The following is a 13,677-nucleotide window of genomic DNA, read 5'->3' as shown; positions in this document are numbered from 1 at the left end:
TGTGTTCTGGGAATTTTAATCACTAGGTTCTATGAAATGCAGTGTCAGGGCTGGGTTCTGCCACAGGACTTTTGAGAACATGGATGGTTTCTTTCTTTGATCTAAGGATTTGGTGAATTCTTTTAAAATAGGTACCCTGAGAGTGAAACATGTTTTCATTCCTGCTAAGAATCTCAGTCTGATTGCTGTGTAATAGCTGCTCACATGAGCTCAGATTCTGAGGACCATATTTTCAGGGTTTTAGCATTGGCATGCTCTCCCGCGGTTGTGATTTTCTTTGGGGAGCGATGTTGGTGAGGGGTTAGTGTCGTGAAACCCACTGGGAAGACATTCTTTCTCTACTGTAGAACGTTGTCGTGTGTCGCCGAGCTGATTTTTGACTCACAGAGACCCTGTGTGACAGAGGAGAACATCCCCCATAGGTTTTTCTTAAATATAATCTTTACAGAAGTCGACTCTCAGTTTCTTCTCCTGTGGGGTGGCTGCAAGGGCTCAAACTACCAACCTTTCTGTTAGCAGCCAAGTGCTTCCTTGTTGTGCCACCTGGGCTCCTGAAAATCACTCAACCTCTAGCTGATTCTAACGCAGGGGGACCCAACGTGTTTCAGTGCAGAACTAGGGCTTGTAGAGCTCTCAATGGCAGCAATCTCGCAGAAGCAAACGGCCAGCTCTTTCTCCTGAGCTGCCTTTGGACGCGTTTGAATCACTGATTTCCCAGTTAGTTGCTGAGCACTTAACTGTCTGTTACCCAGGGACTCCATCATGATTTAAGTGCCTGGAATTTATTTCTTATAAGCTCCTTAGATTCCCCTATGAATCCCTCAGGGCCTGGTGCTCTTTGTTGTTGTTAGTAGCTCAGATAATGTTCTCCATTGATTTCCTGATGATTTCTCGGTAAAGATTTTCGATGCCTTCTAAACTAAGATTTTTGTTCTGTTTTCCTGCTGGGTAATCACTGATTTCAGCTTCAAATGTGTTCCACGGTGAGCTACCCACTGGCTGCCTTGGTCCCTAGCCCCTAAAGGAGACATGCATTTGTACGTCAGGTGCATACGCTTGTAGTCCTGCATCACCTGATGTCACCGTGCTTTCCTGACACCCAGTCAGAATACGCCAAAGCTCACACTTAGCCTTATCTATGTAACTTAAGAAGGTCAGCGACTTTTTTTTAAAAGATAAACCTTCAAGAATCTTATAAAATTGCTTTAGAAAAACATGAGTATGGGGATGACATGGGAAATACATTCATGACCTAAGGCATCATGCCAGAATGTCTGAGCTCACATTCACTCCCCGATCAGGCAGGAACTGGCTTCTCAGGCTGTGACACAAACGGTGAACCGTACATACTTGGCTGCTTATCGGACGATTGATAGTTGAGTCCACCTTGAAAGGGAGGGCTGGCATGTATGTCGGAAACACTATCCACCGAAATCCCGATGGTGCCGATTTCGGCTCTGACACATATGGGGCTCTGACACATATAAGTCACACTGAGCCATAGGCACTTTTTAATAAGAGGTGTATGGAATTATCTTGGGGTGCTTCTAACAGGTTGGTCTTAGGGCTAGACCACAGGAGCAGGGATTCTAGAAATCTATGGGGCTTCACGGGAGATCTGGCTCCCAGCAAACCCTGGGGGCTCTGCTGTGAGTGGCCCAGGTGAGATTCTGACGTCAACTATTCACCAGGTGCAGGGAATAAGTCTCCAGTCTCTCTACAAGCGATCCCCAGGGCATGCCACCTTCACCATAGACCCTGTCCGTGACCTGCTCATTTGGGCCACCATCCAGAACCGCCGAGAGCTGGCAGAAATCATCTGGACTCAGGTACCATGCACACACGGCTCTGAGGGGGCTGGTGCTGGGAGGTGGGTCAGAGTGACCCCTGGTCTGGGATGAGTGCACTGGCTGTCCTTGGACCCCAGGAGGGTCCCACCTGCCAGGGAGCTTAGGTTCTAGGTAGGAAAATACAGACTCTCCTCCTGCGGTGGAGTTTGGGCACGGCTTGCTTGGTAGGTGTGGGTCATGGCAAGTCCCCTCCCGCCCTTCATCCTTCCAATGGGCCAGTCTGTGCTGTGGATTCCTGCCTGTTCCACTCAGCGGGACAGCAAACCCGCCTCCAGAGAGATCACGCTCGACAGAGACAGAGACAGCTGAGATGGAGAGCCGGTCCTGCTGGAACGCTCTCTTCCTAGAGGCCCTGCGGGTGCCGTTCACACAGCCTGTGGCCAATGCAGCTCCTCTGGCCACCAGGCTCGTGTGCGGCATCAGTGTCTGCAGTCACCCCCCAAACCAAACTCACTGCCATCAAGTTGATGGGGACTCACAGCGATCCGGTGGGACAGGGTAGACATGCCTCTGAGTTCCTGAGATTGTAACTTTTTGCGGGTGTAGCAAGCCCTGCCTTTCTCCAGAAGAGCTGCGGATGGTTTTGAACTGACGATGCTGTGGTTAGCAGCCCAATGCGTAACCACGACACCCCTGGGCTCCATCTGTAGGTAGGAGAGACTTCTGGAGAGGCTCCTGGAGAAGCAAAGTGCAGTCAATCCTCACCATCACAGACTGAAAATTCTCCTGCTGGCTAAAATCTACTTGTGACCCCCCCCCCCCGCTGTGAATATTCACATGCAATCACCCTCTCCATGGGCATGCAGAGAGCACCCCCCCCCCCAAACACAAACAAACCAAAGCTCCACCGCTCAATGCGCATGACCCCAGCTGAGGTGGAACCAGGAGATGTGCTGCAGTTTGCTTCTGCTTCCGTGCTACCCTCAGAGCTGTCCACGCGTGTCACAGGTGTGTCGAGGGCTGCAGTTTTTGCAACCTGCTGGTGATGGGTCTCTAAGCTCAGTGCTGAAGTGCCGTCTGGCGTTCCTCAGTGCTAGAAGGTGACGATGTGTCTAGCAGGGGAAACAGGCATGCCACAAACATCCGCTTCGTTCAGACACGGGTACTGGTGCTGTTGGCTGTGCGTTCAGGGTTAAAGAGTCTGTGATACCGGCTACATAAGGCAGCTTTAAACAGAAGCAGGCAGGGAAGAAAGCTCCGGACGAAAGGACTCATGGAAATGCTGTGACCAGAGGCTTGCAGGGGACGTATTTCCCCCGGAGCAGAGAGCGTTGGTGGCATAGTGGTTACACATCGGGCTGCAGTTCAAAACCCCCAGCATCTCCGGGGGAGAAAGATGAGGCTTTCTGCTATCACAGAGAGTGGCCCTCCCGGAAACCCACCGGGCACTTGCGGCCTGACCTGTGGGGGTGTGAAGAGGGCTGTTGAGGTTCTGGCTGCCCTAATGCAGGGGCCTAGGTGACAGAATGAGACCCACTGTACTTATCGGCCAAGGTCATTGCCTCCGTGGTTGTTCTTGAGTTGCAACAGATTCTCCTTGGAGAGCGACACTGACATTGCATGCCGCTCTCTCATGTACAGGCGTTCGCCCTTATTTCCTGTGCTTGTGTTTCCAAGTCACACTCAGGGGTCACGCTACTCCCCAGGGTCACCTCAGGGAGGCAGGGTTGGCAGGGTCGCCCTGGTCTGCGGTCCTACAGGCTTGGGAACTCACCCAGGTTGATGGAGCTGACTCTGGCTCCGCCTGAGGTTTGCTCCCATGTGCTCACCCCGTGTGGGTGCCCCGGCTGGGACATAACTCTTGTGCCCTGGGCCAGTCTCACTCCCAGACTCTGACCAGTGGGGCTCCCCACAAAGCCACTCACCTTAGGACCCTGGGGTCTGGGGAGCCCTTTGGGGCCTGGGACTTGCTGGGACCCGCAGTGATATTGAGGTAGGGATCCTGAGCCCACCCTGGGGCGTGTGGTACCGAGTCTCTGCTTTGTCCTTTAGGATACTTTGACCCTGTCCTATGCTGGAGGTGGGCCAGCTGCCATAGAGCACTGGGACTAGAGCCTGCTGGGTCCGCTCCAGGTGGGCAGCCGAGAGAGTGAGCCCCTCCTGCTGGACAGCCCGGAAGTCGGAACCACCTACCATAAGGCCTGGGCACGCTTGGGTTGTGTACATAGCCAAAACTGTCCCATCCCGCGGGACATCAACAATGTGGATACCTGAAAGAGGGACTGGGAATGAAGATGGGCAAGGGCGCGGAGAGATGGAGGCAAGACAGGAATCTGATCAAGCCTCGTTTATTGAGCTGAGAGCAGAGGCTTAAATAGCCAGCGAAGGGCAGGCACCATTAAGTCACATGTAAAAAAGGTACAGCTGAGGTAGCCAATAGTCGTGCATCTCCCAAATAAGGAAGAAATGGCGGGCAACTGATCAAACAGGTAAGTATGCTAATGAAGCATACCAGGCGCCTGGGGGGAAATGCCACCAGTCATGTATTGACCAATGAACATAGCAGCTGCTAGTGAACGAGCACCAATCCCAGCAAGGGTCAAGACAGCCACCATCTGGCGGGAATGAAACAAAGGCAGTAAAACTGCAGGGCACAGTTTGTATGGCAGGAAACAGAGTAAATTCATAAAGGTCATACATGGCTTAAATCCAGGGTGGGGGGACATGCAGTTCCCTACACAAAGCCACACGGAGAACCTTTTCAGCAGTTGGTACCACCCAGGCCTCGACTGGGGTGGGGGGTCTCTCCAGGGTTCTGACTGTGGCCCCTGGTCCCCAGAGTCAGGACTGCATCGCAGCGGCATTGGCCTGCAGCAAGCTCCTGAAGGAGCTGTCCAAGGAGGAGGAGGACACGGACTGCTCAGAGGAGATGCTGGCCCTGGCGGATGAGTATGAGCTCAGAGCCATCGGTGAGTCCCCCGAGCCTCCCTGGGCCACGAGGCCATCAGGTCTTCCTCTCTGGAGGGAAGGTCACAGTGTTACAGATCACAATGTCAGTGCCCCCTGAGCCCCCTACGCACGCGCGCGCACACACACACACACACACACACACACACACACACACACACACCCTGGGCCTGGGAGCTGTGGAGCCTAAGGCTCATCCTTCCCAGTGGGAGTCCGGCCCACTCACCCCTGGGCAGAGGTGCCATCTGGAGGCATCCCTCATAAGCACTGTCCTGAGACTTGGGGTTGGGGGGATGGGAGTGCCCTGATGTGCATCCTCCTGCTCCCACCAGGGGTCTTCACCGAGTGCTACCGGAAGGACGAGGAGCGGGCCCAGAAGCTGCTCATACGCGTGTCTGAGGCCTGGGGGAAGACCACCTGCCTGCAGCTTGCTCTCGAAGCCAAGGACATGAAGTTTGTGTCTCACGGAGGTGTCCAGGTAGCCAAGGGGGCTAATTCCCAAGACAGGCCCCCGGGCGCTTTGGAGGGACACAGCCCCTCAGCCACAGGCAGTGCCCTTCTCAGATCTGTGACTTGGGGTTGGCCCCATGGGCCACCTGAATCAGGCCTGGAAGAGCCTTCCCTAGGTAACCCAGCAAAACCAGGTGGCTGATGGGACATGAAGGGTGATGTTCCCACTCAAAGCACCAGGTAGATCTCCCTGAGGATCTCAGGGACCCAGGTGGCCACTCCCCTCTTGTATTTGATGTATGTCTAACTCTCACTCTACCTGAAGAGCCTCAGATGTGACCCGTGGTGAGAAGAGGGGGCAGGGCATGCCCAGAGCAGCGGGGGGCAGGGAACTTCTGGAGGTGGCTGCTCTAGTGTTGCCCAAGCAACCATGGTAGGGCCTGGCACATAGCAAGTGCCACCCGTGGAAGAGATGCTTCTGGAAAACATGGCTTCCTGTCATGCCCATGTCCACGTGAACCAGGCTGGGTGCTGGGAGCATCCCTGCCACTGCTCTGCAGAGCTCAGCGAGGGAAGTCACGAGGGCTCTCAGAGTCCTTCGATCTGGGCCGTGAGCCTCGGGAGACGGCCTTCTGCAGGTGGAGGCAGGAGAGAGAGAATCCGGGCCAGCCCAGCCTCTCCCACTCACTGTGGGAGATCTGTCTAATCCTAGCTGATTAGAACCCATCCCCTAGCAGGTGTCCGGGGCCGGGCACCTGACCTGGTGGGGTGGGGTGCGGTGGGGCTCAGGGAGCACTGTGACTGAGGACTGCAGCTGGGTGAGTGTCCCATGCATAGAGTACACACGTCTTCCCACCTGGGGTTGATACTGCAAATCCTTGAGGCAAAGCAGGCCTCGCTTCTGCCTGGCCAGGGGCTGTCCCTACCACTCTGGAGGCAGGGTGTCTAGTGTGGGTGTGCTGGGTGGGGGTGTCCCAGGGAGGAAAGGGCTCTCCTGATGCTGCTTCTGTCTGTCTGCAGGCCTTCCTGACCAAGGTGTGGTGGGGTCAGCTCTCTGTGGACAACGGGCTGTGGCGGGTGATGCTGTGCATGGTGGTGTTCCCACTACTGCTCACTGGCCTCATCTCCTTCAGGTGCTTGCTGGACTCTGGGGCTGTGGGGGCTCTGGAGGGCTGGGGCCCTGGGGCCCTGGCTGGGAACAGGTAGCTGGTCTTGATCCACAGGCACTGACAGTGATCTGTCTGATCACAGTGATCCACAGCACTGCAGACACATGGAGTCTGGACCCAGGAGGGAGGGAGCTCACACTTAGGATGCATCCTCTGCATGCTGAGCACTGAGCTTTCACTGTACACCTACTGGGCACTTAGCATCTGTGATACACCCAGCAACCATTGCACAAGCACCCACCAGGCACCAAGCCCCCACTGTGCACGTGCTCCCACTGTGCACAAGCCCCCACTGTGCACAAGCACCCACTGTGCACAAGCAACATGCCTGCTATTTTGTGAGTGGATTCTTCTTTTTTTCACATTAAACATTTAATAGATCATTTTATTGGGGTCTTTTACAGTCTTATAACAACCCATACACCAATTGTATCAAGCACATTTGTACATATGTTGCCACCATCATTTTCTTTTTAAATGATTTTTAAAGGGGGCTCGTACAGCTCTTATCACAATCCATCATCCATGATGTCAAGCACATTTGTACATACCTACATTGTCATCATAATTTTCAAAATATTTCTGCTTGAAGGCCAATGTTATCCTTCCATCCCATGCAGGCAACGAAGGTGGAGAGGAAAGTGGCTGCTGGTGATGCTCTGGTGCCATGTCCACAAGGTGGCTGACACAGTCACTAGCCCATGAGCCCAGGGGCCAATGGGAAACTGAGTCAAGGGGCTAGAGGGGAGCCAGTCCCCAGCCCCCCTGTGGCCACTCTTGTTACTGGTACTGCAACTTCCTCTTGAAGGAGACTTCTTTCTGACCACTGACCCCCACCAGGTGTGGGTCTGGGCTTCCAGAGCCCAGTTTTCCTGTCTCTGGGTGGGAGAACACCCTGATGCAGGCAGGGGGCAGTCTTGGGGTTGGGGTCAAGGCCACAGTGGTGATGGAGTCTGGTGCAGAGGCTGGTTTCCTATGAAGTGGCAGCCCAGTGTCTGGGCTGGTGTCTGCTAAAGGTGACAGGGCTGGGCTCGGCATGCCGGCCAGGGAGCATAGATCTGGCTCATGCGTTGGGGGCAGGTTCTCTCGAGTGCATGCTCTGACCAGCCTGTGCTGTGCTGAGGCTGGGTGAGTGCCCTTCCCTGTGGGGACCCCAGTGTGGGGTCTGTGGAGAGTACTTGGTGACAACACCAGCAGTGAGCAGGGGCAGATGGCACCATAGAGGGCGGAACCAGCAAAAGGCTCCCAGGGTGCTGGCTCAATGCTCCATGTCCCCTGCCTGCCCCTCCCTGATCTTCCCTGAGATGTGACTTCCCAAGGACCCCTTGCATTCCGGACTGGCCAGTGCCCACCCCCAATACCTGGACTGCACAGCTAGTTTGCACTAACTCTGACCCCATAACCTGTGTCAGAGGGCCGTCTCTGGGGGTCCCCATGAGGACATTTTCCATGCCTTGTTGGGCTCAGTCGTCCCCTGACCCGTACCCCCCTCAGCTGCTGCGCACGGAGAGACAGTCACCGGCCTGTGTCCTGGCCCCTCCACCTAACTGCCCTGTGACTTTGGGCAGTGGTGACCCACACTCCCTTCTCAGTGGTGCCCCAGGGTGTGGCATAGCTCCTGGCCGCGCAGGGCTGGGGTCCTCCTTCTCCCCATCAAGAGTCCCCAAAGCACCACACCCTTCCTCCCCTCGCTCTGGCCCACAGGACAAAGAGGCTGCAGGCCGAGAAGGGCTTGGCCCGCGTCTGCGCCTTCTTCAGTGCGCCCGTGGTCATCTTCCACCTCAACATCTTCTCCTACTTCGCCTTCCTCTGGCTCTTCGCCTACGTGCTCATGGTGGACTTCCAGGCCTCGCCGTCCTGGCGCGAGTGTGTCATCTACTGCTGGCTCTTCTCGCTGGTGTGCGAGGAAATGCGCCAGGTGCGGCCCTACTCTGTCCATCTCCCTGGCACCCTGCATCCAGCAGAGCCCACACAGTCACTGGGATGTGGGGGAGCCCACCCCTGTCTCTCTAAGTCTCTAAGTCTCCCCACCTAACCCTCACCCAGGAAGCACCTGCCTGGACCCTATGGGACTTGGGGATGGGCGGGGACATCTGACTATACCTGACATCTGACACCTGACTGGGGACCCTTGGGGATGGGCGGGGAGGGAGTGGCTGCTGGTCATCCTGAACATCAAACATCAGGCTGCCCCGTACCTGCCCATGCTCCCTGTAGCTCTTCTGCGACCCCGAGGGCTACGGGCTGCTGAAGATGGCCTCCTTGTACTTCAGTGACTTCTGGAACAAGCTGGACGTCGGAGCCATCCTGCTCTTTATAGCAGGCCTGACCTGCAGGTGAGCAGCCTCGAGCCATCCTGCCTGCCCCCACGGCCCTCTTGGACCTCCTCGGCCAGGCGGCAGGCTTGAAGCGGGGGCAGGCCTAGCCTGCCCGTGGGTGCCTGGCCCCTCTCTGATCCCTGCTGATGGAATGTCTGGGGGGTGGGCAGAGAGGGGCACTTCCCTGCCCACTCCTGCACTGCTGGGAGGAGCAAGGACAGAGATGTTCAGTGGCCCCTGGGAACCACAGGCAGCTGCCCGACATCAACCACAGGGTGGGCTCTGCACCTGGAGGCTTCATGGCTCCTTTGCTTCCCTCCCGCTGGTGCTGGGGGCCACTCCACTGTCCCGTAAGCCACCAGCACCTGAGACCCCCATGGCCCCTTCTCCAGGGCTGAATGTGAAGCGGGCAGGAGCAGGCCAAGCCGCCATGTTCCCCTATCTAAGGCCAAGCCTCCTGAAGAAAAGTGCACGACACGACCCTTGGAGCTTTTGTCCCCACTACCCCACCCCACCCCTGCCATCTCACACAGAGTTTACAACACTGTGGTCCAGCACATGCCATTTTGATATTGGACAGGTGATGGGGAGGCCAGGGCTCAGGGTGCCTACAGGCTCTAGAATCTGCTGCCAGTGACCTGGGGTGCAGCGACTGAGGGCATGTCTCTGCTCATGCCCCGGGCCACCAGGCTCATTCCCGCCACACTGTACGCCGGGCGGGTCATCCTCTCCCTGGACTTCATCATGTTCTGCCTCCGGCTGATGCACATCTTCACCATCAGTAAGACGCTGGGGCCCAAGATTATCATCGTGAAGCGGATGGTAAGGGGGCCCTGGGGAATGCCAGGGGAGTGGACAAAGCTGAGGCACACCCCTCGGGCTTCCCTGGTCCTGGCTTCCCTGCTGGGCTTCCCACTAGGAATGCCCTCCTTGTGTGTCCCCTCCTCCAGGAAGCCTGCTCTGATTTTCTCCTCAGACGGTCTACAGCCCATGTCCCTACCTCTGTGACAGCTCCCTTGCTTAGGCCAGGGACACGTCTAGCCCCTCCTACACCTGTGGAATGCTCTGCCCAGAGAGGGTGTCAGAGACACCTCCTGTGGTCTGGAGGGTCACCTCCATCTGCTTCCGGTGACAATGGCTTCCCCATCATAACTGAGCCCCGCGTTGGACAGGGAGCATATCTGTGTGTGGGCGTGTGTGCATAGGGGGTTGTGTGCAGGGGACCCCGGGTGCTCAGGCAACCCACAGTGCCGCCCGTCTCTGCAGATGAAGGACGTCTTCTTCTTCCTCTTCCTGTTGGCGGTTTGGGTCATGTCCTTCGGGGTGGCCAAGCAGGCCATCCTCATCCACAACGAGAGCCGAGTGGACTGGATCTTCCGAGGGGTCGTCTACCACTCCTACCTCACCATCTTTGGGCAGATCCCAGCCTACATCGATGGTAGGATCCTGGGATCCTGAAAGTAGAGGAGCCAGGGACTGAGAGCTCTGGCTGTGTTGGGAGGGACCAGAGGAAGCGTGGGGGTGGAGGTAGGGGAGAAAGGAGCGATTCGAGAGCACAGCTAGGAAGCCAGGCCAGACTGCAGTGCGGGCTCCTGGAAGCTCAGGATGGCAGGAGGAGGGCGCAGGGTGGCTCTGCCGTGGCCTATTGAGGGGTGTGAGCGTACAGTCCCTATTGTGGCAGAAGGGGAGAGGCATCCTCTACCCGCGTGAGGTGGGAGGGTGTCAGCATGAGCCCAGCTGTCACTGTTCCCTCTGGCTGGGTCTAATGAGATGTGTCCCGGGGCACCTGCTCCCCTGTCTGAAGGGGCCCCTTACTCCCCTCACCCTTTCACCCCAGTAAGAAACAATGCCCTCCTTCCCTGGAGGGAAAGAATACTTTTCCTATAGTGAGTTAGGTCTTTTTATTTTTTTAAAGCAGTGTTGGTGAGATCGGGCTTGTCTGTCTTAAAGCTGGCTCACATGGCTTATATAACTCGAGTGTAGGCTTGTAGTCCATTGGCAAAGCCGTGCGACATTGCCACCCTCTGCCTCCAACTTGAGCACACGGTCTTCATTCCAAAGAGAAATCTGCACCCTGAGATGCCACCCTCCGTCTCCCCCAAACTTGTGCCCTCCACCCACCTGCCAGCCCTAGGCAACCTCTAATCTGCTTTCTGTCTCTATAAATTGTGCCCTTTCTGGACATTTCATATTTAAAAAGGCTGATGTGGGATATAGTTTTGTTTTTTCTTTTAAAAAAAAAGTTATTATTTAAAAAAATTATTTTATTGGGGGCTTGTACAACTCTTATCACAATCCATACATCCATCCAGTGTGTGAAGCATATTTGTATATTTGTTGCCCTCATCATTCTCAACACATTTGCTTTATACTTGAGCCTTTGGTATCAGTTCCTCATTTTATCCCCTCCCTCTCTGCCCATCCCCCCTCATGAACCCTTGACAATTTATAAATTATTATTATTTCGTCATGTCTTACACTCTCCGATGTCTCCCTTCACCCACTTTTCTGTTGTCCATCCCCCAGGGAGGAGGTTATATGTAGATCATTGTGATCGGTTCCCCCTTTCTACTCCACCTTCCCTCCACCCTCCCGGTATCACCACTCTCACCACTGGTCCTGAAGGGATCATCTGTCCTGTATTCCCTGTGTTTCCAGTTCCTATCTGTACCAGTGCACATCCTCTGGTCTAGATGGATTTGTAAGGTAGAATCGGGATCATGATAGCGGGGATGGGGTGGAGAGGAAGCATTTAGGAACTAGAGGAAAGTTGTATGTTTCATCATTGCTACCCTGCACTCTGACTGGCTTGTCTCCTCCCCTTGACCCTTCTGTAAGGGCATGTCCAGTGGCCTACAGATGGGCTTTGGGTCCCCACTCCACACTTGTCTTCATTCACAATGTGCATCTGGCTTCTTTCTTGAAAGTATGTGCACGATGCTTTCGAGTTTGTCCGTGTTGTGGCCAGAATGAGCACTTCCTTCGTTTGCAGTGGAGTACCTTTCCAGTGTGTGGCTAGACCTTGTTTGACACCACTTGTCAGGTGATGGACACCTGGAAGGTTCCCACTTCGGGGGCATTAGGTATAATAACAAGATGGATGGACATAGGGACTGCAGCAGCAGGCTTGGATGTAGTGACGGTGGTGAGGGTGGCACAGGGGTGGGCAGTGTTGCCTTCTGCTGCTCACAGGGTCTCTGTGAGTCAGAGGTGACGGGACTGCACCTGACAGCAGCATGCAGAAGGCCGGTAGGAACATCTTGTACAAGTTTTTGCGTGAGCGTTATCTTTTCAAATTTCCTTCGGTATTTATCTGGGAGTAGAATTGCTGACTCACCTGAGAACTCTGTTTATCACTTTGAGGAACAATTGAATTGGTGATGTGATGTCTTTGTTAGGTGCCATTGAATGCGTGGTGACTCATGGTGGCCCTGTGTACAACAGGATGAAGGAAACACCCCCAGATCCTGCATCGTCCTTGTTGCTATCTTTGAGTGAGGTCACTGTTGTAGCTACTGTGCCGATCCATGTCATTGTTTACTGACCTTTTACTCTTCCTGCTCCAGGGACTGGCTTCTCCTGACGACATGGCCAGAGTATGAGAGATAAGTCTTTTTTTGAGAGAGAGAAGTCTTATAGAGCATTCTGGCTATACTGCTTCCAAGACCGAGTTTTGTTTGTTTGTTTATCCTGGCAGTTCATGATCTAGTAAACATTCTTTCCCATCGTCACAATGCAAAGGCATCAGTCTCTCCCTGGTCTTTGTGCTCATTACCCAGCTTTCACATACGTGTGGAGCGATTAAAGGGCCATGGCTCGGGTCAAGGACACCCTCCCTACTTCCCAAAGTGCCATCTTTGCTTTTAACACATAGACAGGTTTTTGCAGCACATTTTCCCAGAGCAATATGTTGTTTGACTTCTTAACCGCTCCCATGGGCATTGAGTGTGGCTCCAAGTCCAATGAAATCCTTGCCAACTGCAGCCATTGGCCATGATGTGTCTATCAGTCCTAGTTATTTGCCATCGAAATGGGCTGGGATCAGGCGTTGTCAAGAAGCAAGTGGTAGATGCATGATGTGAGAGCACCAGCTATGTTCGGTATGAGAAATATTGGTAAAACACGAGTCGCCAGGACTCAAGGAACCACAATTGCATCTGATGGCCTCAAGGGTTGAGTTTTTGAAGTGAGCTTTGTTGATCTGTGGACCAATGAAATTGCATTTAGAAAATTCAAGCTAATTACTGAACATGTTCAGGGCAAAAACTTCCTGACCAACTGCCATGCCTTGGATCTTACTCATGACAAAACGTGCCCCACGGTCAGACAATGGTGGCATGTGATTGAAGCTCATGTTGATGTCAAGACAACCAATAGCGATCAGCTTCATCTGTTCTGTGTTGATTTTCTTAAAAACACAACAACCAGATTCGGAAGACCTCCTATGCTCAGCATCAACAAATCTGCCAAATCTGAAAGAAAACAATGGAAATCATGACCCGAGAGGTGCAGACAAGACTTGAAAGAACTGGTCACTAAATGGATGGCAGGCAGCACTTGGAAAGACATAGAAAAGGCTTGCCAATCTATTTATCCTCTCCATGCTGTGTTTGTTAGAAAAATGAAAATGCTGAAGAAACCCAAGTTTGAATTGGGAAAATGCATGGAGCTTTGCGGGGAAGGTGGGAGTTCTGAGAGAGCTACTGGAGATGAGGCAGGTGTTAAAGCGGCATGAGCTGATGGTTATGAGCCACCCATTAAAGAAGCTGTTTAGAATTCAAACTTTTAAAGGTGACAAATAAGACTGTGTGTGTGTGTGTGTGTGTGTAGGCGGTTAGAAACCAAATGACACATTGTATTGGGCAAATCTACTATGTAAAATGTCTTTAAAGTGTTAAAAGCAAAGCTATCACTTTGAGAAGCAAGATATGCCAGATGTAGACCATGGGATTTTCCATGTCCTCACCTGCATGTGAATGTACT

General features: G+C 53.9%; 1 protein-coding gene across 3 annotated transcripts in view; it reads left to right on the top strand.

The window, feature by feature from the left end:
• Positions 1-13,677, top strand: part of TRPM2 (transient receptor potential cation channel subfamily M member 2) — an 88,789-nt gene that overhangs the window by 45,007 nt on the left and 30,105 nt on the right. For all 3 annotated transcript variants that reach the window (XM_075543342.1, XM_075543341.1, XM_075543340.1), the window contains 8 exons: positions 1,692-1,829; positions 4,630-4,759; positions 5,090-5,235; positions 6,228-6,340; positions 8,081-8,294; positions 8,594-8,712; positions 9,384-9,516; positions 9,961-10,132. In XM_075543342.1, the coding sequence (XP_075399457.1) occupies positions 1,692-1,829; positions 4,630-4,759; positions 5,090-5,235; positions 6,228-6,340; positions 8,081-8,294; positions 8,594-8,712; positions 9,384-9,516; positions 9,961-10,132 (1,165 nt within the window). The remainder of the gene's footprint in view (positions 1-1,691; positions 1,830-4,629; positions 4,760-5,089; positions 5,236-6,227; positions 6,341-8,080; positions 8,295-8,593; positions 8,713-9,383; positions 9,517-9,960; positions 10,133-13,677) is intronic.

Source organism: Tenrec ecaudatus, chromosome 2 (genome assembly GCF_050624435.1).
Source record: "Tenrec ecaudatus isolate mTenEca1 chromosome 2, mTenEca1.hap1, whole genome shotgun sequence".
Lineage (NCBI taxonomy): Eukaryota > Metazoa > Chordata > Mammalia > Afrosoricida > Tenrecidae > Tenrec > Tenrec ecaudatus.
This window is presented reverse-complemented; position numbering and strand designations above follow the sequence as displayed.